Genomic DNA, 23294 nt, shown 5'->3' with positions numbered 1-23294 from the left:
ACTTTGCTTGGACTGTCCTTATAAAATTGTAGCCCTGAGTTTTGGTCCCTTAAGTTACCTTAATAGGTAAATTGTGTCTGCAGAGAGCAAGTGAGAAATTCGATTTCTTCCTTCTGTAGGTGAAGACCTTCAATGAAGCCTGCCTAATGGTACGGGAGCCAGCTCTAGAGCTCCTACACTACTTGAAAAATACAAATTTTGCCAACCCTGCTATCCGATATGTCCTCTGTATCCTTCTGACTGCTTTCCCTGAGCTAAGGGACAAGGAAAATAGGAGATTGCTTTTGTGAGCTGGAATGAGTCTTGAGTCTAGTGTTTTCTTTAACAGAGGGTTCTTCAGTTGGAGAAAAGGGCACAGGAAAAACTCTTACTCTTTGCCATGCAGTTCATTTCTGTGCAAAACAGGACTGGCTGATAATGCACGTTCCAGATGGTAAGTGCTTCAGATCTTCTTGGTCTTGCTCTCAGTTCTTCTGTCACCCTGTGGTTTTAATTTGCTGCCAGGGCACTAGAAAAAAAGGGTTGCTCTTCAGGGAGTAAGCAGAGGAGTCTGAGCTCTATTTTCATGATTTCTCCATGATTAGAATTACAAACAGGCTGCAAGGTAAAGAAAATGTGATTATAAATACTCCCTTGACTCCTTCAACATCATAAATTTGTCTCGATGTGGCATTCTCTCTTCTGGTACTTAGTACCTGGGAGGACGAATCCCAGCCTGTTCAGCTGCCTGTAGTTTGGTTCCCATGACGTGTTGTTGTTTTTTTTTTTGTTTTTTTTTTTTTTCAGTATCCTTTGAGCCCCTCCCATGGTGGTGAGTAAGAGGCACGTTTCTGCCAAGGTGAACAACATGACTCAATCACTTGCTCACCAAATGCACACCACCCTTTAGACTTATTGGACCTACATTTGGATCACAGAATATAGAGCCAGAAGGGATCTTAGCTATTATCTAGTACAGTCCTCTCATTTTACAGATGAGAAAACTGAGAGTTTGAGTGACTTGTCCAGTGCTGTGATACAGTAGGGAGCTTTGACCTCAGGTCCTCTTATTCAGAATCCAGGGTTCTCTGATTTCTACAATGTTCCCTTTATCTACATTTACTTCAGGTCCTCATTCAATGCTGTGTCACACATAATCTGGCTTAGATAGTAATCTCCCCAAAAAAACCAGGGATCATTTTATCTCTCAAGTGGTTTGGTATTAGCAAATGCTCAGTCTCTTTGTAAAGATGATTTTGAAGATACTGTTGCCTTCTGAGAGGCACCCAAAGAAGGTAAGTCCTAATGGGAGATTTGCCAGTATAGATAAATCAGATACTAAAGTGGTTTCCCATAAATGAAAGCAGCAGAGTCTAATTCTTTGCAATGGGTCAGTAGCTCATTTTGGTCAGATTCTTACTTACTTACTTGTGACTTCTTGTAGCTCACTGTTGGGTGAAAAATTGTCGGGATCTTCTGAAGTCTACCTACAACAAAGAACGTTATGATCAACCTCTGAAAGCCTCAACCTGGTTAAAGAATTTCAAGACTTCAAATGAGCGGTTCCTGAACCAGGTCACTAAGACTCCCTAGAAATTTAGTTTAGAGGAATTTTTAAAATCTGTGTTTTGCCCTGTATAGTCTTGATGTATAAACTTCCTATTGTTCCCTATGATCTCGGAAGGGGATCTACAAAGATAATAATGCCACAATTTAAGTTCCTTTTGTGTAAACTATTACAAAAGTATCACAACTATTATTTATGCCTACATCATAGACAAGAAGTTGTGTCTAGAGTTGGCTAAGTAAATTTTTTTAGACAGTGACACAAGAAAAGCCAAAGACTAAGATGTACACCCTACTGCACTCAGGTTCACTCTTAACATGAAGGACTTTGCTGTTTCAGATCAAAATCCAACAGAAGTACATCTGGAACAAACGGGAAAGCATAGAGGAGGGCAGACCCCTTGGAGAAGTAGTTGAACAGGTGAACAGAGGGCATTCGATTTCATTCTTGCCCATTCTGATGACCACAAAAAACTTTGACTAAGACTCTGACTCTATATCTCTGACAGGGCCTAAATAGAGTGAAAAATGCCAGTGATGCTGTCGGGATTGTGATGAAAGAACTGAAAAGGCAAAGTTCTTTGGGTTCCTTCCGCCTTCTGGTGGCAGTGGATAGTGTCAATGCTCTCTGGGGGAGGACCACACTGAAAAAAGAAGACAAAAGCCCGGTACAGAAATGTTGTTTCTCGATTCTTTCATTCCATATTTCTAACACCCTCCTAATCCCAGTGGCAGGATGAAGTCTTAATGATCTTTTGATGTACCTTCCTGCCTGAGTGATCTATGAATGATTGTTCAGTGCAAAGAATGAAGTGTGAAGACCCTATACCTCTGGAAATGGCAAGCCCCTGGTAACTACAAGGAGTAGACTAGTCAAAGAAAGGAGAGGTAAAGGGCTTCAGCCATGAAAAGTGAAATCAAGAAAAATGTTTTGGAGACAGAACAGAGCCAACTTTGTGTTTTATAAATTGATAAAAAGAATCATCAAAGCTAGGAGGTGGTTTTAATTTAATTCATTTAAACATTTATTATATCCCTATGAGCATGTGTTACAGCCAGGTACTGTGCTTAATAGTAGGTATAGAGGGGAATTCTCTCACTTATAAACAGATCTATCAGAAGTATTAGAAGAGGCATGGCAGTTTTAAGTAGTCTAAAACAGGGCTTCTTAACCATTTTTGTGTCATGAACTCCTTTGGGCAGTCCTAAACCTCGATAAACTCCTTCTTAGAACCATATAAATAGACAGGATTACAAAGGAAACCAATTAGATTAAAATAAGATTGAATTTTTCCCATCCAAATTCATGGACCCCAGACTAAGAACTCCTTGTTTAGAGAATGTGCAATGAAAAGGTCTATGCCATATCTGATGGTTGGCTTCAATGGGCAAGTCCTGTTCCTGCCTTTCCCTTGGTCTTCTCCTCAAAAGTCCCCTCCAAAAGTCTAGTGGAGCCCAGAAGTGCCCTGAGATTTGTTTTGAAGTCCAGCATAGGCACTATAAGCTAGCCTTCTTAGAAAAATTTGTTAGTGGGTCTTTTTTGGGGGGAAGGGAAGGGCCGTATCTTCTTTCTGTTATCCATTGAATTACTCTAAATCATATCCATAACAAGTAAAAGATGATCTGCCTTTTGATGCCTCATCTGCAGGTTGCCCCAGAGGAGCTGACACTCGTTCATAATGTGAAAAAAATGGTGACCAATGATTGGGTGAGTGCAGGGAAGTAGGAAAATGGTAACTAATCCATCCCAGGCAGCTCACTTACCACCCTTGTTTAAAAAAAAAGTTTCACATAACCCATAGCCCCAATTAATTATATTAGTCTAATTCTACTATTATGATCAGGAAGGTCTTCTCATAATAGAGGCATGTAGGTAACTTGTTGTACAGAGTTCAAATCCTGCCTCAGACTCCTCTTGGCTCTGTGACCCTGGGCACCTCACTGCGCCTCTCTTAGCCTTCCTTTTTTCATCGATAAAATGAAAGGGTTAGACTTGATGGTTGATGACTAGCAACCTGTACTATCAAACCTAAGCCTATTCAAACTCTAGATCAGAATCCAAGACTTTGGACTCCTTTTTTCCATTCTATTAAACTGGAGTGGGTGACTTGGCTGTTGGGCTGATGTTGCTAAAATACTTTCTTGGCTCTCATTTGTTGCACTGTGGTCCCTGCAGAGGACTCCAACTAGCACCCAGAACTTGATGCACATGCCAGGGATATTTCCAGATATGTCACTACAAGGCAGTACAGGGAGGTGAGGGCATCATCTGGTGATTAAGATGTATTTTCTCCTTGTAGCAAAAACAGATCATCTCTTGCCTTCTTTGTTTCAGCATGGAGGGGCTGTCGTGGTGAGTCTGAGCCAAACTGGCTCTCTCTTTAAACCCAGAGCTGCCTATCTTCCCCAGGACTTGCTAGGAAAGGTAAATAAAAGCTGCTTCTTCATTGTGGATAAAAGGCTTCATTTGTCTTAAAAGTGATACAGAGTTCCCTTCTTATGCTGAAGCCTGTGATGCTTTGTTCTAGTTGAGTTGCCTCTTATTCATTCTGTCTCAGGCCCTAGTTCCCTTTTATTTTAAGCAAATTGTTGTTACCATGTCAGTAGAAGTTAGCTCCATGAAGGAGTAAATTTTCATTTTCTCCTTGTTGGCATGTCATATAACTAATATTGTGTTTTCTTGTGTTGTTTTTGTTATTTTTATCCCCAGGAAGGTTTTGACAACCTAGACCCCTTTGTTCCCATCCAAGTTTACAATTATACCCCAAAAGAGTTTGAAAGTTGTGTTCAGTATTATTTGGAAAACAGGTGGCTTCAGCACAGGACAGGTAAGCTGAGTAGTCTGCTTTCCAGGGCCTTGGCCTACAAAATTAATATATGGAGTCATACCATTATTGCTACCTGCATTGTCATTGTTTATCCACCCATCTCCCTCTCCCCTAGTCCCTCTTTTTCTTACTCTAATGTTTTTACTTAGCTAATTGGGTGATGGGGAAAAAAAAAAAAGAGCCAGAGAAAGGAAACTAGACAGCAAGCAGCCTGGCCATTAGGCAATGTTTCTAGGGTGCTCAGAACACTGTTGCTCTTTTGGAACCTGAGAGTATGGAGACTCAGTCAAGTAGCATTTATTAATTAAAAGTCTACTTTGTGCCAGCCAGGAGATACAAAAACAACCATGAAGTAGTCCCTGCCCTTAAAAAGTTTACATTAATGATAATTTGCTATTAAAATAGCACCATAAGGTTCGAATATCCACTTTGATTACATTTTGTCAGAGGAAACATGTCCACATAAAAGTAAAAAATAAAGCATAAACAAAGTAATGTGAGGTAGGACTGAGATCAGAAAAAGTCAAACGTAGTGGCAGTTGTGCTGGGCTTTTAAAGGAGCTGGGAATCCAAGAGTCAAATCAAGAAACGAGAACCCTCTAGGCAAAGAAGACACAGCCAACTAGAAAGGAGAGGTGAGGTATAGACAGGGAATGGCAAGTAGGCCAGTGTGTCTGCACTGTGAAGTGCATGAATTACATGTGTTGAATGTACACCCACAAGGTGTACGGTTAGAAATGTCCAGCAGTGGGGCAGCTAGGTAGCACAGTGAATAAAGCTTTGGCCTTTGAATCAGGAGGACCTGGGTTCAAATCCAACCTCAGACACTTAACACTTACTAGCTGTGTGACCTTAGGCAAGTCACTTAACCCTGATCACCTCACCAAAAAGCAAAGCAAAGAAAAGAAATGTCCAACAGGCAGCTGATGGCGCAGGACTGAGCATAGGACACTAGGGTTGAATAGATAGAACTGGGGCTCTCATCAGCTAAGCGGTGGTGATTGAGCTCTTGTGTGAGGCAAGGAGGTCACCCAGTGAGAGAGCAGACAAGAGAAGAGGGCCTAAAGGCAGAGCCTTGTAGTATACCCACAGTGCCAAATCTATTATTATTATTATTATATTATTATTATTATTATTATTGACACTGAAAAGAGCCATTTAGGTTAATGAAGAGAAGAAGCTACATTGCACGTGTATGAGAACTATGTGAGTACCTCCTCCATCTTAGCAGACAGAAAAAAAGGGAGGGGGACAGGGAAGGGAACAAGAGAGAGACCAGCTGTGGGGAATGAGACATTTGTTTTCAGACATGGCCAATGTATTGATTTGTTTAACTATACTTGTTAGAAGAGAGACAGCAGGGAGGTGGAGGAATTGGTGGAAAATGACTTAAAAAGAGGACCAAAAACACTTCTTAAGTAAGAGAAAGGAGATTAAGTAGAGGGTAGCAAATATAAATAGCTTTTTTCCAGCAAAAGTGCAAGTCACTTTGCAGACCACTAACCCAATGGTTAATTACTCTCTGGAAAGACCTACCTTCCATTATTACAACCAGCTGTTTCTGTTTTTGTTTTTTTTTTCTTTGGTATTTTTTAAGAATAAGGATAGCATAGCTATTCTCATCAACCCTGGCATACAATCCCCAGTCTCCTTTGATCTTTTATCAAATAAATGAGTATTTTCAGTTCATTTTTTCACTTTTGCTCTTACCCCTGTAGGTAGGGCTTGGAGGAAGCAAAAAAAATCAAAGAGTCAGAATATATTCTTTCCCTTCAGTTTGGAATTTGTCTGTTGAGAAATTAGGTGTTTCAAGGTTGGAGAGAGTAACATGATCTATCTTGGTGGCTGAGATGAAATGTATAGAGCCATGAAGAAGTCTTTTAGGGTCACAAGGTGTAATGATAAGGAATTTGATTGGAGAACAAGATATCAAGAATGCATCTGTGGGATCTATAGATTCAGCATCAGAACTTCATTATGAAAACGTAGCCATTTTCAGCAGCATTTACAGGAAAGAAAAAGCAGTGTGATAGTCGAAACACCCGATGTTTAAAATACCTAATACGTGCCAGGTACTGTGCTAAGCAATGGAGACAAAAATACAACAAATGAAAAAATCTCTACCAAAGTAGCAGAGTTCTACAGGGGGAGATAACATGTCAACATAAGAATATAGAAGGGGGCAACTAGGTGGCGCAGTGGATAGAGCACCGGCCCTGAAGTCAGGAGGACCTGAGTTCAAATCCAGCCTCAGATCAAACACTTGACCCTTACTAGCTTTGTGACCCTGGGCAAGTCACTTAACTCCAATTACCTAAAATTTAAAAAAACAAAAACCCATAAGAACATAGATACTAGTTAAATTAGAGAGGAAATCCTCTAGCATTTGGGAAAAGGAAAGGGTTGATGTAGAAGGTTATGTTTGTCTCTTCAAGAAAGAAGGGGATTCTATGAAGTGAAGGTAAGAAGGATGTGCATTCTAGGCATTTTGGGCGTGTGTGTGTGTGTGTGTGTGTGTGTGTGTGTGTGTGTGTAACAGAGAGAAAACTGGTTTGGCTGAACAGGTGTATACAGTTGCAGGAAAGAAGGTAATGTCCAAGGTGGGTGGAGGAGGGAGGCTGCCTAGAAAAATAGAATGGACCCAGGTTGTGAAGGGCTTTAAAAGCTAAACAGAGTTTATATTTCATCCTAGATGCAATAAGGAACCACTGGAATTAAGAGCATGACTTGGTTTGATCTCAACTTAAGGCATATCACTTGGGTAGCAATGTGAAAAATAGATTGGGGGAGGGAGGCAAGAACACCAATTTAGGAGGCTTTGTAATAATCTAGGTTACTAGTAATGAGAGACTGAACTTATGTATTGGTTGTGTTTGTAGCAATAAGGGGTGGAATGTGAAAGATACGGGGGTAGAAATGGCAGGATTTGGCAAATGATTTCATAGGGAATGAGGAGAACACTGAGATTATGGACCTGGGAAAATGGAAAAAGTGAGATTTGGGGGGAGGTTAAGTGTTGAGTTCTGTTTTGAATATGTTGAGTTTGAGATATCTCTACATCATCCAATTTGAAATGAACAAGAGGCAATTGGTGATGCAGAACAGCTTGGGAGACACTGGAGCTGGATATATAGATCTGTGCATCATCTGCATCGAGCAGCTAATTAAACCCATGGGAGTAGATTAGGTGATCTAGAGAATTTAAAAAGGAGCAGTCAGAGAGATAGACAGTGTCAAAACCGAGGGAGGAGAAGGTGGGGGATCAGCAGTAGAAAATGCATCAGATGGAGATAGTCCAGGACTCTGAATCCAAGAGCCTAAGGAATAGCAATGATTCCAATGCAGTGCTTGTAGTCATCATACTGGGTAGATGTGGCCAGGCTACTGCTCTATTGATGACCCAGAAAAGATAGTTCTTACCACCAAAGTCCTTGGCACTGTCACATGGTTCGACATCAGAAACTGATACCATTTTTTCAGTGGAAATGACATGAAAGAAGAGACATCACCACCTGGTTTGCAGCTTACATTCTAAGGACTGCGAGACCTTTCCATCTGACTTGTAGCTAGAACTTTTTATATAGGTTGTTTCTCTCATATAGAATGTGAGTTCCTTGAGAGCAGAGCCTGTCCCACTTTTCTGTGTGTATCCCTAGCACTTAGCACAGTGTTTTGCACCTAGTCAGTACTTAATAAATCTACGTTGGTTTTGGGGGTTTTTTTTGTTTTTTGTTTTTTGTTTTTTTTTTGTTTAGTTTGTTTATTTGTTTTTTTTTGTTTTTGTTTTTGTTCAATAGTAACGTCAGAAGCCAGAGTTCAAAGGATTGAGGAGTGAGTAATAGGTGAGGAAGTAGAGGAGTGAGGGGAGACGGCTTTTTTAAGAGTTTGGTTGAGAAAGGGAAGAGAAATTTAGGCCAATAGCCTGAGGGGATGGTAAGGTCCAGTAAAGATTTTTACAATTAGGAGTGACTTGGGAATGTCTGAAGTAGTAGAGGAACCAGTAGAGAGGGAAAAGCAAAACATTCAAGAGAGGATGCTTGATGGGATTAGGATCAAGAGCATGTGTAGAAAAGGTGATCTTAGCCAGGAAAAGGTTCAGCCATCTCGCTATTAGAGAAGGTTGGGGGACAGATGTTAGAGAATAAAGAGAGTCCGTAGTGAATGGTCTCAGATTTCTTCGTAAAGTAAGAAGCAAGGTCTGTAGCTGAAAGATTGTGGGGCTAGAGGGCTTGAGAAGAAAAGATTTGGAATAACTTCTGTAGGGAGTAAAATGAAAATCAATTAAGGAGGAATAAAAAGATTGCTTTGCTGCAATAGGCAGCCCCAGTGTAATAACATAATAGTGTACCTAGTCAGCAGTTGTGCAACTTCCTCCATCTCAGGAGGAGGAGTGGTGGAGGGGGCTGGTAATCATCCAAAGATGGAGGTCAGCAAGGGATGCCCAACGATAGGACAAGGAGGCAATGACAGTGTGGAGATGTCTTCCTAAAATTGAAATTGGGGAAGAGAGGAAAATACAGAGTTGGGGTAATGGCCTAAGGATATACTAAAGGGTAGAGAGATTGGAGGTCAGAGTGAGGACAAAGAATAAATTTAGAAGGTAGCAAGGCATAGGGGAAGAAGGAATGATAGATTGGAGGCTGAGGTCAGATTAAGGAAAGTCATGAATTTTTTTTTTAATGGAAGAAGTAGAAAATCTAAGTAATGGTGAGAGCCAAGATGCAGCCATGGTCCTTTATTTGGCTGAAGTAGAATGAAGGAAGAGCCAATAGACTTTAAAGAAGATGAGGGTTTGCAAAGAAGATGACAATGAGCCAGGTGCTAAATTCCATGAGAAAGGAGAATGAATGACCTGGAGGCCTGTATACAATAACCACCTTATAATTTGAATAAGATAGAAAATTTTGATTTAGTAGATAGCAAAGGAGAAGAGATTGAGCAGCAGCCCTCTGCTTGTCAAGGCAGACTTTGGTACATGCACACTTGGGGCATCTCTACAATTTACTCCAACTATCATCCTGACTGTCTTTCTGATGTTCAACATCTATCTTTTGGCTCCTTCCTTGCTGCCTACAAACATAGTCATGTCTTCCAACCAACTCAAACTTGATGCTTTCCTACTCCCTAGCCCTCTTAGCATATTGCCAATTATGCCCAGCCAAGCCTCAGCCTTGGATCACTCCCCACCATTCATTCGCCCCTTTCTCATCCACACAAGTGCTTCTGAATGAAGGTAGAGAAAATCACACAACCATTCTGACTGCTTCCATTACAAATTTATGTTGCATAACCTCCACTGGGCCCTCACCCCTGCTGGGCAGTCCTTATCAGCTCCCCATTCCACTCTCCATAGTGGTTCTTCCCCACCTTTTCATTCCTCCTCAAACTTCCCACAGCTGCTTTTCCTCCCACTCCCTCAGCTAAGAACCCTGCCTCATTTTGTAGAAGAAGCTGAGGCCATTTACTGTGTGCTTCCTTTTTTTCCCTCTTCCTTGTCTTCTGTCACTTAGGTTCTCCTCCACTATTGCCTCACATGATGAAGTGGCCTTACTCCTTACCACAGCTAAAAGTTCTGCTTGTTCAAGCAGTCCCGTTCCATCCCCTCCCCTCCAACAGACTGTCCTCTCTGTCATCCCCACTCTTTCACTTATTTTCAATCTTTCCCTGCCTACTGATGCATTTCCTACACTGCCTACACACATGCCCATGTCTTCCCTATCCTGAAAAAATCCTCACTTGATCTTCCATCCCTGCTAACTACTGTCTTTTATCTCTTCTGCCTTCTGTAGCCAAACTCCTCAAAAAGACCACCTACTATTGTAGGTGCCTCCACTTTCTCTCCTCTCATTCTCCTCTTAGCCTATTAAAGTCTGGTTTCTGAACTTATCATTCCACCAAAACTACCCTCTCCAGAGTTACTAATGATCTCTTAGTTGCCACATCCCATGGCCTTTTTTCAGTCCTCATTCTCCTTGACCTCTCTTCAACCTTTGACATAGTTGACCATTCTCTCCTCCTTGATGTTGGGACACCAACATCTCTCCTGGTTCTCCTTCTACCTATCTGACCATTCCTTCTCTGTCTCCTTTGGTAGATCCTCCTACAGAGCACACCCTCTAACGGGAGGTGCCCCTCAGGGTTCTGTCCTGGGCCCTCTTCTCTTCTCCCTCTATACCACTTCATTTGGTCATCTCATCAGCTCCCAAGGACTTAATTACCATCTGTATGATGATGATTCTCAAATCTACCTATCCTGCCCCAATCTCTCTACTGACCTTGCATATCCAACTGCCTTTCAGACAAGAGACGTCATAAACCCAATAGGTCCAAAATAGAACTTATCTTTCCCTCTAAACCTTCCCTTCCTCCTATCTTCCCTATTACCATAGAGGGCAACACTATCCTCCCAGTCTCTCAGGCTCACAACCTAGGGATCATCCTGGATTTCTCACTATCTCTCACCCCCCATATCCAATCTGTTGCCAAGGCCTGCTGATTTCACCTTTCAACATCTCTGGTATATGCCCCCTTTTCTCCTCTGACACTGCCACCACTCTAGTGCAGGCTCTCATCACCTCATACCTGGATTATTACGGTCACCTCCTGGAGGGTCTGCCTGCCTCATGTTTCTCCCCATTCCAATCCATCCTCCATTCAGCCACCAAAGTCACCTAAAGTGCAGGTCCTGATTATATCACCCCACCCCCCTCAATAAACTCTAGTGGCTCCATGTTGCTTCCAGGAGCAAATAGAAAATGCCATTGTTGACATTCAAAGTCCTAAATAACCCAGCCCCTTCCTACCTTTCCAGTCTTCTTACACCTTATTCCTAGATATGTACTATTCAAATCCAGTGACACATGGAACACTTTCCCTCCTTCACGCTAACCACTGACTTCACTGGCTTATTTTAGGTCCCAACTGAAACTCTACCTCCTAGAGGATGCCTTTCCCAAAGCCTCTTAATTCCAGTGCCTTCCCTCTGTTAATTGTTTCCTGTTTTTCCCATTTATAGCTTGCTTTGTATATATTTGTTTGAATGTTGTCTTACCCATTCAGTTGTAAGCTCCTTGAGGGCAGGTATTATCTTTTACAAAACTTTTTGTAAGACCAGCGCTTGGCACAGTGCCTGACACAGTCAGTGCTTGACTGACCTACTAGAAATGGCAGTGGAGAGAAATTAGTATTCTGGCTTTCCCTCTGTGTGTCGGGGTATAAGTAAAGGAATTCAGTGTCATCTGGGGAAATTAAATTTCATTGACTGCAAGTTAGTGGGATGAGTATGAGAAAAAGGTCCAGAATGTAGGAAACTTGTTCACTATGGAATAGGAATTCCAGAGACCATAGTGGAAAAGGGGGTGGCCAGGGTCAGAGAATGGGTGTAGTTTGGGAGAATAGGTAGGCTTGTGGGATGATTTGGGCAATTAAGTAATACAGGAAGTAGTGGGTGGCTCAAGTCTTATAGCTACAAAGGGTAGATTACGTGCCATTTACCTTATGCCTGTCTCCTTTTTAGCTCACACAGAAGAAGGAAAGAAGGAGCTGTTTTTCCTTAGTAACTCAAATCCCTGGCAGCTAGAACGGCTCTGTGCTTATCTCTAAGTCCTGCCCGTCTCCACGAGACCTGGTACGTGGAACGTGTTGACCTGAACCAGAAAGGAGGCAGCCAGGATCCTCCATCTGGATAGATCCCAGGGCTTGGAGTCCGCAGCAGGCCTCTAGAGCTCGGGGAAGAGTCTTCCTAAGGGCGGCCAGATTGCCTGTCACAGTGACTGCAGCAGCTGGAGATTCCATCCTTGGTCTTGTCACTTGTGTCAGAATGTGAACGTTGGACATTGTTCTCAGAAGCAGGATTCTATGATCCTTCCCTCTGTAAAAAACAAAACAAAAAAAGAGATAAAATTCTTTTCTTAAAAGAATTATGATATAATAAGTACTGGCTAAGCTTTAGTGTTCATGATGAGTCTGTATTGGGTATCTGCAGGTCTTCCCTCATTTAAAGAGAATTCCTCGATCATTGTGTTTTCTGTTCACAATTCAGTTCAAGAGGTGGAGATGACAAGATCCACTCCTTTTCAGCCTGCCCCTCACGTAAACTCACCCATTTTCTTGTTTACCTTCTGCTTTCACTTTCTCTGACTAGGATTAAATGACTTGAATTTTTATATCTGATTTGAATGATTACTACATAGAGGAAAAAAACATAAAAAGACAGTAAGCAGCTCTCCTTCCTCTTGATCATAACCAAAGATTTAGACTTTAATGATTTACTACTGGAATAGGGAAGGGGTCAGGGTTCAAGGGTTCATGCCTCATCCATAACCCTCTTGACTGTGGGTATAGACTCTGCTGAGTAAGGAATCAAAGGTACAGGGTTCAAACCCCACTTCCTGCCTCTGTAATCTTAAGCAGGTCACTTAAATTCGATGGGCCTCAGTCTCCCTGTTTATAAAATGAAGGGGTCAGGCCAGATGATTAGTAAGATAAAGTATGAAGAGTGTCTAAAAAGCATTCCGTGTGCCATGGGCTCATTCCCTCATAAATGCAGTGTCCATGAAAGAATGGACACAAATCTAGAGTACAGTGGTAATGAGGCACACATGTATAGGGAACCCGTGGTCAAATTGGTTCTGCTGGTCCTTGTTATCTTTTGCCTCCTTGTCAAATCCTCCTGCTGTTCACCCTAACTCTCTCTTTCTGATCTTCACTATCTATCTATTGGCTCCTTCCCTGCTGCCTACTGATACACTCATGTCTTCCAACCAGTCCAGCTCTACACCATCCTGCTCTCTTGAATCCCTGGCCCTCTTAACATACTGCCAATTATGCCCAGCCAAGCCTCAGCCTTGGATCACTCCCACTATTCGTCCCTTTCTGTCCCACACAAGTGCTTCTGAATGAAGATGGAGAAAATCATGCCACCATTCTGACTGCTTCTACTACAAATTTATATTATATAACCTCCACTGGGTCCTCACCTCTTCGAGGCAGTCCTGCTACATCCTACATCCCCCTCAAGGGACTGGGGAAGACTGAAGTCTGTGGGAGTACCTGAGATTGTTTCTTAGATGCTCAGGGAATGGCTTGAACAAATTGTGGTATGTGAATGTAATGAAATATTATTGCACCAAAAGAAATTACACAAGATGATTTCAGAGAACCCTGGAGAATATGAACTGACAGTGAAGCAGACAGAAGCAGAATAGTTTATAAAAAGACAACAATATTGTAAGGAAAAGTAACTTGGAAAGACTTAAGAAATCTTAGTGCCATGACCATGTCTCCAAAGGAACTATGATAAAGCATGTTACCTCCTGACAAATAACAGACACAAAGTACAAAGACTTATTTTGGGACATAGCCACCTTGTGGAATCATTTTTGCTTGAATATGTTTATTTGTTACAGAGTTTTGTTTTTTCCTTTCTTGGTTAATTAGAGGGGTTAGCAGTGGTGATGCCAAAAGAAAGAGGGCCATGTGATATTTTTTTTTAGTGCACGGAACAGAAGGGATTTCAGAAGGAAGCCCGGGTAAACATAAAGAGTTTTAAAGGGATATGTATTTATTGCATATATTTTTTAAAGCAAGTAGTGTAAAAGAGATTCAGGGTTTCATATGGAATCTTTTTTGTTCTAAAATCAAATCAAATCAGCTAGTTCCTCAAAAAATATGTACATACATATTCATATGTATAAAAATACAGTAAGCTACTTGTGGGCAGATATCCTCTTGCTTTTTGTATTTGTATCACCAGCACTTAACACCATACCTAGCAAATATTAAATGCTGAGTTTTGGTTTGTTTTTGTTTTTGTTTTTTCCCATTCATCCCTCATACCTTCTACATGAAATTTTTATTTTTCATCAGACATCATATGCTGACATCAAGTATGGTGTAGGCCTGGGCAAAAATTTCAGAATTGGGAGCAGGGAATGCCAGGCAATTTTGCTTTCATCTTTCCCCTGGGACTGGGAAGCACATATATACATATACTGTACCCTGCCATGATCACTTCTGTCACACTTCTCCCCTGGTGTGATTTGCCTAGGAGAAAAGAGTGCACTGTCTGAATGTGGCAAGAGAACCCATGAATTGTTCCCCTTTGGGTGTTGCCTTGTGACTTTAAACCTGCCTACTGAAGATGGATCAGATAGGTCATTTCAGAGGTAGAAATACAGGACTCTGCAATTAATGATGTGAGAGGACAGGAATGAGAAAAAATATTTCAGAGTTTACAACTGTGTGACAGGAACAGAAAAATATATTGAGAAAGAGCAAGTTTTGACACGTTTATTTTCAGAATACCCAGGTATCTAACAAGCACTGGGAAGTATTGTACTGAATCTGGAAAGACAGCTCTGGATAGACATTTGGGAGTCATATGCATACAGAGAGTAAGTTAATTGGATGAAACAGTTCTAAATATGGGTGTCCCTTAAAGTCCTGTCCAAGGTCTGCTTAGTTTATGGTGTCTTAGTGATCTCATCAACCTCAATTGGTTCATTATCTCCATGCAACTGACTCCCAAGGGGGGGGTGGGGGGGGGGGTGTCCAGCCCAGACTCTCAAGATGCCCTCCTACATCCCCAGCTGCTTGCAAAACATCTCCAGTTGCATTACCAGTAAACACCTCAAACTCAACAGCACAACTTCTCTCTCAACCCCTTGCTCTAAACTTGATTTTTATTGAGGGCGTCACCATCCTTCCAGCCACTAGTTTACAATCTAAGTCATCCTGAACTCTTCTCTCACTCTCTAGATCCAATCAGTTTCAACAATTCTGCCTTCACACTATATCTTCTCCACTCACAGCCATCACTCTAGCTTAAGTTCCCATTACGGGCTTTTCCAGACCATCGCAGATGCCTTGTGATTATTCTTCCGGTTTCCCATCTCTTCCCCTACCCAATCTATCTCCCACACAGCCGCCAAGATAATCTTCCTACTGTTACTGAGAACAGTAACAGTTCTCGAGAAGCTCGAGAACTTCCAGGGCCTTTATCACCTCTAAGGTACAATACAAACTCCATAGTTGAGAATTGAAAGCTTTTCACAGTCTACCTCCAGTCTCCTTTTCCAACTTATTTTACATTATTCCCTTTCACCAGCAAGCTGGGGTACTTGCTGTCTGTCAAACTCTACATTCTGTCTCCTCTTTGGCTTTTTGCAAGTCTCTCAGAAATGCATGCCCCTCGAACTTTTAGAATCCCTAGCTTCATTTTAAGGCTAATTTCAGCTATCACCTCCAGGAAAGAAGTTTTTTCCCAATTTTTCCAACTCTACCCCCCACCACTGTTAGGGCAGCTTGGTGGCAAAGTGGATAGAGCACCAGGCCTGAAGTCAGCAGGACCTGAGTTCAAATCCAGCTTCAGACAGTAGCTATGTGACCCTGGGCAAATCACTTGACCCTGACTGCCTCAGTTTCTCATCTATCAAATGAGCTGGAGAAGGAAATGGCAGTATCTTTGCCAAGAAAATCCCAAATGGCGTCATGAAGAGTCGGGACACAACTGAACAACAAAGTTGTTAGTTTTCTTGCCTGTTGCAAATTATCAAGTATGTACTATTGTATTCCTCTCCACCATCCACCACCAGGAAAATAGAAGCATTTTGAAAGTGCAGACAGTGAGTTATTTTTGTTTGTTTGTTTTCTTAATACCAGTGTGTGAAACAACAGACATTCAATAAATGTTTTATTGTATACAAGGTATTTTGGGTTCATAATTAAGCAACTTTCCTCACATAATGAGGTAGAAACCACCCTATCCCATTTATTATGGGTACCTTACCTAGGTGAGAACGTATTTCAATCAATCAGCAATAATCTAAAAGGCTTTCAGTGTTGCACGAGAAACTTCAAAAAGGCAAAGGAACTTGACCACACCCCAGGGACCATAAATCAAGAGTTAAATTCCAGAAATTGGAGTATGAGGTTCTAGCTGAACTCTGAGAAGGGGGATAAAAGGCTCTTCGGGCCTTTGGCCTCAGCCAACTCTCCTCCCTCCCAACCTTTTGACTGGAAGCGGACATGCCACCTTCGAAAGGTTTGGAGGATGGAAAACTTTTAGTCTTTGCAGGTGTCCTAGCATCGTACTCCTTGGGACGGCAGCAGTTTCCCATTTTCCCAGGGCTATCCTAAGTGGCTTCTCCAGATTGTCTGGCAGTAGGGCCTGACAGGTAATGAAGATTCACTATCCTTAAGCACTTCATGAGTGAGACAAAGGGACTTAGAGAAACCAGGAGCTATGAATTACATCTTTGCCACATGTGCTCTCTAAGCTTGACCCTACTTTCCCCCATACTCCATACGAAATTGAGAGAGCATGTCACAGATAAGGGGTTTGGGGAGGTGGTGTATTTGTACAACTTGTATTTCTGAGCTTGCTATACCACCCTAGTAAATATTCTAACAAAACTACTTTTGACTGGCTGACAATCTTGGGGGAATTCAGACCAACTGAGGATCAATCAGTGGCATTACAGAAAACTACCCCATCATTCCTAAAGAGATTCCCTCAGAATTCAAGGGAGATTTGTAGCCAGCCCAGCTCTGGGAACCCCACTGTCTGTGATAATGGGAATTAGGATAAGGATACCCCAAAACTTACAGTGGCCATACTTATAACCACACTGTAAGAAAGAAGTATTTTCCTCACTTTACAGATGGATTGAGAGATCCAGCTTTTTGAGTCCAGCATTCTCATTAATCATAACACCTCACCACTGTAGCATTTTCTTAAGGATTGCAAAGTGCTTTCTTCACAACTCTGAAATAGGTATTGCAGATGTTACCATCAACCTTTTATAAATGAAATGGGATAAAAGAAGTGATGTCCAAAGTCACATAGCTGAGAACTCCCACTAAAGGCTACTATTTGAACCTAGGTTGCCTTTTCAGTTTGCTTAATCACAATTAGCAAAAATGAGCACGTGGAAATACTCTTGGGAAATGACAGCACTTAGGGGGTCAGCAAAGAATTTGAAACCCCGAGAATCAGGAGAAGGCAATGTCATATAGAGTTAAGGGCATTTGAAGAGTGTCATTTAGAGGTGGACATAAGCCAGGCTTCAATGGGGCTAAACAGGATGCTTGTCAAAGAACTAGAGACGGAATTCAGACTGCACTTACTCAATTTAACAAGAACGGAAGGAAGACCTGATTTCGAATAATGCCTTTGATACTTAATAGTTTTGACATCACCAGCTATGAAATTCAGTTACCTCAATCCATAGAACTGGGATAATAGCAATAGTACCTTACAGGCTAACAAATCTGACGATATTATAGTAGCCTAAGGTGGTAGTCAGGTCAGGGAAGAGGGGGTTGGGGGGGGGGGCTAGGAAACACCTGTTTCAAGGCAAAAGGGAAGGAACCCATCAGCAAAGGAGAAATTGAAGATTAAAACAGTGTTGGTGGGATCAGAGTCCTTTAGCCTGAAGGAAGACCACTTTATCTCAGATTGGAGGCAGAGAGAAAGAGGGGAAACATCTCAAGCATTGGGAAAGTGAAGTAGGAAAGTAAGACAATCTGCTGGTAACTGGAGGCTCCCTCCAGCTTGAGAAATGTATACAATTACACAACAGGGAAGCATTCCAGGCGAGGTGGGAGCGCACGGCTCCAGTTTCAGGACTCGCTCCAGCCTCCCTGGGCTCCCCTCCTGACGGTGACCGTCACGACCGTGGAAGGTTGCGGAGTGAGGTGGTAGCCAGGTGAGGGCTCCCTGGGGGAAGGATACTACAAAGGGCAGCAGGGAAGGAAGGTGCTCCCAGTCAGGAGACAGGCTGACGACCAGCCTCATGGCTGTAGGCGGTGCTGCACCGTTTCCTCTCGGAAGGGGGAGTCCCACCTAGTCCTCAGGAAGCCGACTGACTCTCGCTGGAAAGGTGGGCAGTCTGTAGCGGGTAGAGCTTGGGCCACTGGGGGCTTGGCGAGCTCGGCCCCAGCTCTGCGGATTGGTCTACAAGCCAATCAGCCTGCCTCTATTTATACCTTTTGGGACCCCCAAACTCCGATTTCCAGCACCAGACTGGAACCGCCAGACCCTTAGACCCCACCTGCTCTGCATCAGTACCCCCAAGCCCCGCAGGACCGCATTTTGGGCTGTCTGTCCAGAGCCCAGGAGAGCTGCGCCCCGATGCCCAGTGGAAGGCAGGGCGGACCCTGCACAGCCAGGAGACCTACACGCCCCGGAGGGTGAGCCCTGCCCTTCCATACTACAAGCGGGAAGAGATGACCGAGGGGAGCCCACTGAATGTTTGTGTTGCCCCCACGGTGCCTTGTAGGGACCTAGGCTCCTTGAGCCGCCAGCTCCTCACCTGCAAGACAGACAGGTGGTCCATCAGGCCTCCTCCAGCCCACACAGTCTCTGAAGTGACCACCGGAAGGTCCATCCCATTGCTTCCAGTCATCTGAACAGTCGGTTGGGGGTCCTTCCTGTGCAATGCCTACCATCTCGCCTCCATCTGGGTCTGAGTTCCCAGGAGCCGAGGCCAGAAGGAAAGCTTAGGACCATAATGAGGGTTAAAAGAAAGAAGAAATAGGGGGTGGGGGTGAGGGGGAGGGGCTTGTTATGGGTATTACAGGTAATGAAGAGAAGGGAAAAGAGAGAAAGGGTATAACCTTGTTTTTTCTCTGCTCTGGGGAATGATCTCTGAACTAGACCCAGTTTAAGGAAGGGGAGAGTTAAAAGAACCTAGCGGCTCTAAGCCGAGTCTAAGTCACCTGTTATCATTCAGGTTGTTTCAGTCACGTCCAACTCTTTGTGACTCCATTTGGAGTTTTGTTGTTGTTGTTTTGGGGGTTTTTTTGGCAAAGATACTGGAGTGGTTCGCCATTTCCTTCTCCAGCTCATTTGACAGATGACGAACTAAGAGGAACAGGGTTAAGTGACTTGCTCAGGGTCATACAGCTAGGAAGTGTCTGAGGCTAGATTTGAAGTGTGGGAGATGAGTCTTCCTGACTCCAGGCCTGGCACTCTATCCACAGCACCACCTAGCTGCCCCTGAACTCTTCGTGACCCGACTTGGAGTTTTCTTGGCAAAGATACTGGAGTTGTTTACCATGTCCATCTCCAACTCATTTGACAGGTGAGGAACCAAGTCAACCTGACTCCAACTTAAATGAATTAAATCTCACAGTACTAAATTGAGAGATGAGAATTTTAGCAATCTGAGAATCTTGGAGAATGGAAGAAGTAACATAGAATTAAAAATGGGCAAGTAATTTTTTTAAAGAGCGGATTAGGGGAGAGAGAAGAGAACGGACCCTGTCTGTAAACCAGTGAGCTTGACTTAGGTTCTTGGCAAAATTTCTATAAATATATTATTAAAGGAAGGGCCAGTTAATATCTGGAAACGTTTATGATAATAGAGCCAATCAAGAATAATACCTCCTATCTACCTCCCGAAACAAACCCAGGAACTCTATGAACACAATTACAAAACACTTTTCATGCAAATAAAATCAGATCTAAATAATTGGAAAAACATCAGCTGCTCATGGGTAGGCCGAGCTAATATAATAAAAATGACAATTCTACCTAAGCTAATTTACTTATTCAGTGCCATACCAATCAAACTACCAAAAAACTATTTTATAGAGTTAGAAAAAATAATAACGATTCATTTGGAAGAACAAAAGGTCCAGAATATCAAGAGAACTAATGAAAAGAAATGCAGGGGGAGGTGGCCTAGCCATTCCAGATCTTAAATTGTATTATAAAGCAGCAATCATCAAAACTGCTTGGTACTGGCTAAGAAATAGAGTGGTAGATCAATGGAATAGATTAAATATGCAAGACACAGTAGTCAATGACTATAATAATCTATTATTTGATAAACCCAAAGACCCCAGTTTCTGGGATAAGAACCCACTCTTTGGAAAAAACTGCTGGGAAAACTAGAAAAGAGTATGGAAGAAACTAGGCATAGACCAAAATCTCACACCATATACCAAAATAAAGCCAAAATGGGTTCATGATTTAGATATAAAGGCTGATACCATAAGCAAACGGGGAGAGCAAGGAATAGTTTACCTGTCAGATCTAGAGAGAACAGAAGAATTCATGACCAAACAGGAGATAGAGAACATTACGAAAAACAAAATAGATAATTTTGATTACATTAAATTGAAAAGTTTTTGCACAAACAAAGCCAATGCAACTAAGATTAGAAGGAAGGTAGAAAATTGGGAAAGAATTTTTACAACCAGTCTCTCTGATAAGGGCCTCATTTCTAAAATATATAGAGAATTAAGTCAAATATATAAGAATACAAGCCATTCCCCAATTGATAAATGTTCAAAGGATATAAACAGACAGTTCTCAGATGAAGAAATTAAAGCCATCTATAGTCATATGAAAAAATGCTCTAAATCACTATTGATTAGAGAAATGCAAATCAAAACAACTCTGAGGTACCACACCTATCAGATTGGCCAACATGACAAAACAGGAAAATGATAAATGTTGGAGAAGATGTGGGAAAATTGGAACACTAATGCATTGTTGGTGGAGTTGTGAAATGATCCAACCATTCTGGAGAGCAATTTGGAACTATGCCCAGAGGGCTATAAAAATGTGCATACCCTTTGACCCAGCAATACCACTTCTAGGGCTATATCCCAAAGAGATCACTCAAAAGGACCTACATGCACAAAAATATTCATAGCAGCTCTTTTTGTGGGGGCAAAGAATTGGAAATTGAGAGGATGCCCATCAATTGGGGAATGGCTGAGCATGTTGTGGTATATGAATGTGATGGAATACTATTGTGCTATAAGAAATGATGAACAGGCTGACTTCAGAAAAACCTGGGAAGACTTATATGGTCTGAAGCTGAGTGAAGTGAACAAAACCAAGAGAACGTTGTACACAATAACAGCCACGTTGCATGATGACTAATACTTGTAAACTTAACCCTTCCTGGCAATAACGAGGATCAAAGACATCTCCAGAGGCCTTGTGATGGAAAATGCTATCCACACCCAAAGAAAACTATGGAAGCTGAATTGCTAATTTTTTTTCTTTTCTGTTGAGTTTTGTTTCCTCTTTCTGATGGTTCCTCCTATTGGTTTTAATTTCTACTTAACAACATCACTAATGTGAAAATATGTTTAATATGAATGTAAATGTATAGCCTATATCAGATTATGCACCGTCTTGGGGAGGGTGGTGGGGAGGAAGAGGGAGAAAAATTTTAAACTCAAAAGCATATGAAAGTGATTATTGATAAATCAAAATAAATTAATAAAAAAATACAATAAAATAAAATACAAAAAAAATACCTCCTGGGGCAGCTAGGTGGCATAGTGGATAGAGCACTGGCCCTGAAGTCAGGAAGACCTGACCTCAGACCAAACACTTGACACTTACTAGCTGTGTGACCCTGGGCAAGTCACTTAACCCCAATTGCCTAAAAAAATAATAATAATAATACCACCTCCAAAAGAGAATATGTACTGAATTACTGTAAAAATGTAATGAAAAAGATCACCAAAAGGAAGCCAAATTCTTTTCAGAGTAATTGAAAGTTGATGGTATTAGGCAACAGGTAAATGAAATATAACTCTTTTAACAGCAAAGATAAGACTACTGATCAGAATGCTGTATATGTTACCAGATGTGGTCACTGTATCTGGTGGTGGTGCTTAATTTTGTTTATCACTTTAAAATATCCAGTGCGAGGAGGGTAAGTCTAGAAATTGAATCAATAAAACATTTTTCTTTCAGTATGTTATACCACTAGCCTATTTTTGGTCAAAGTCAGACTAGTGGATCCAGAAAATGCTATACAGTTTGCCAAGATTTTAGCAACGTGTTTCACTGAGTCCAGCTCCTCCTTGCTCTTATTCTGGAAAACACAGAGAGATAAAGAGGAAACTGCAGTAGAGTGTGGTGGATTCACAAGGGGTCCAAGAGAAGAGTAGTCACCAAATCATAGAATTGGGGAGCTGAAAGGAGTGTAGCCAAAACAATCCGCTAGCAAGCGCATATGTAAAACAATTGGGATTAAGTGATTTCCCAAGAGTCACACAGCTAGTGAGTGTTATGTGTCTAAGGTCAGATTTGAACTCAGGTCAAGTGACTGCTGACTCCAGGGCCAGTGCTCTATCCATTTTGCCACCGTAGCTAAGGCCAGTCAAGAATTTCTTAGGCTACTTTTTTTTCCCGGAAACGTCCTCCCACAGATGTCTGTATAATTGAGATTCTCTCACCAATGTATGACATTGTAGCTCCATGTCAGGCTTGTGATTTGCTTCCCAAATTCCTTATCTAGTTCCTCTTTCTGTCCAGTTGGTATTTAATATATTCCAGTGGAAAAAAAAATCACTTCTCAAAATCACTTGGTTTAATGATTCAAAATCAATTGAGGAGAAATATAATTTAGTCCATTTCTCAACCAAACTTATAGAACTGTTTCCTCTCATTTCTCAACTCTTTAGTCTTGCATTCAACCTCTTAATGTACCTGAATATGCCCTCTCCCATCAGTAATCATCTCTTAATTGCCAATCCAATGGCCTTTCTTAATCTTCATCTTTATTTCTCTTTATTTCCTGTCTTTATTTGTGTCTTTATGACATTATTCACCACCTGCTTCTACTGAATATTCTCCTCTCTGGGCTTTGACACTGCCCTTTTTTGCTTCTTCTCCAAATGCTCCTTCTCGGTCTTCTTTACTACATCACCATCCATATGGCACCCACCAAGTCTAAGGCTCTTTCCCTAGGTTTTCTTTCTCAATACTCTCTCATTTGATGACCACATCAGCTCCCAAAGGTTCACTTATCATCTCTGAAGGTGATATTAAGCCTAATTCTCTCTCCTGACCTCTAGTCCCACATCACCAACTACCTATTAAATATTTCAAAATGGATGTCCTGTAAAAAAAAAATCTCAATATCAACACCAATTTCATGTGTC

General features: G+C 41.8%; 1 protein-coding gene across 2 annotated transcripts in view; it reads left to right on the top strand.

Moving 5' to 3' along the window:
- DAP3 (death associated protein 3) overlaps positions 1–14175 on the top strand; it is a 49516-nt gene extending 35341 nt beyond the window's left edge. For both annotated transcript variants that reach the window (XM_027871096.1, XM_027871095.1), the window contains exons 5-13: positions 120–228; positions 341–433; positions 1424–1554; positions 1886–1966; positions 2055–2213; positions 3194–3253; positions 3881–3970; positions 4256–4373; positions 11890–14175. In XM_027871096.1, the coding sequence (XP_027726897.1) occupies positions 120–228; positions 341–433; positions 1424–1554; positions 1886–1966; positions 2055–2213; positions 3194–3253; positions 3881–3970; positions 4256–4373; positions 11890–11975 (927 nt within the window). In that variant the 3' untranslated portion in view covers positions 11976–14175. The remainder of the gene's footprint in view (positions 1–119; positions 229–340; positions 434–1423; positions 1555–1885; positions 1967–2054; positions 2214–3193; positions 3254–3880; positions 3971–4255; positions 4374–11889) is intronic.
- The last annotated feature ends 9119 nt before the right edge of the window (positions 14176–23294 follow it).

The sequence above is a fragment of the Vombatus ursinus genome, unplaced genomic scaffold (assembly GCF_900497805.2).
Source record: "Vombatus ursinus unplaced genomic scaffold, bare-nosed wombat genome assembly UNPS02014798.1, whole genome shotgun sequence".
Taxonomy (NCBI): Eukaryota; Metazoa; Chordata; class Mammalia; order Diprotodontia; family Vombatidae; genus Vombatus; species Vombatus ursinus.
The sequence above is the reverse complement of the archived record's forward strand: the minus strand, read 5'-3'. Positions and strand labels throughout refer to the sequence as shown.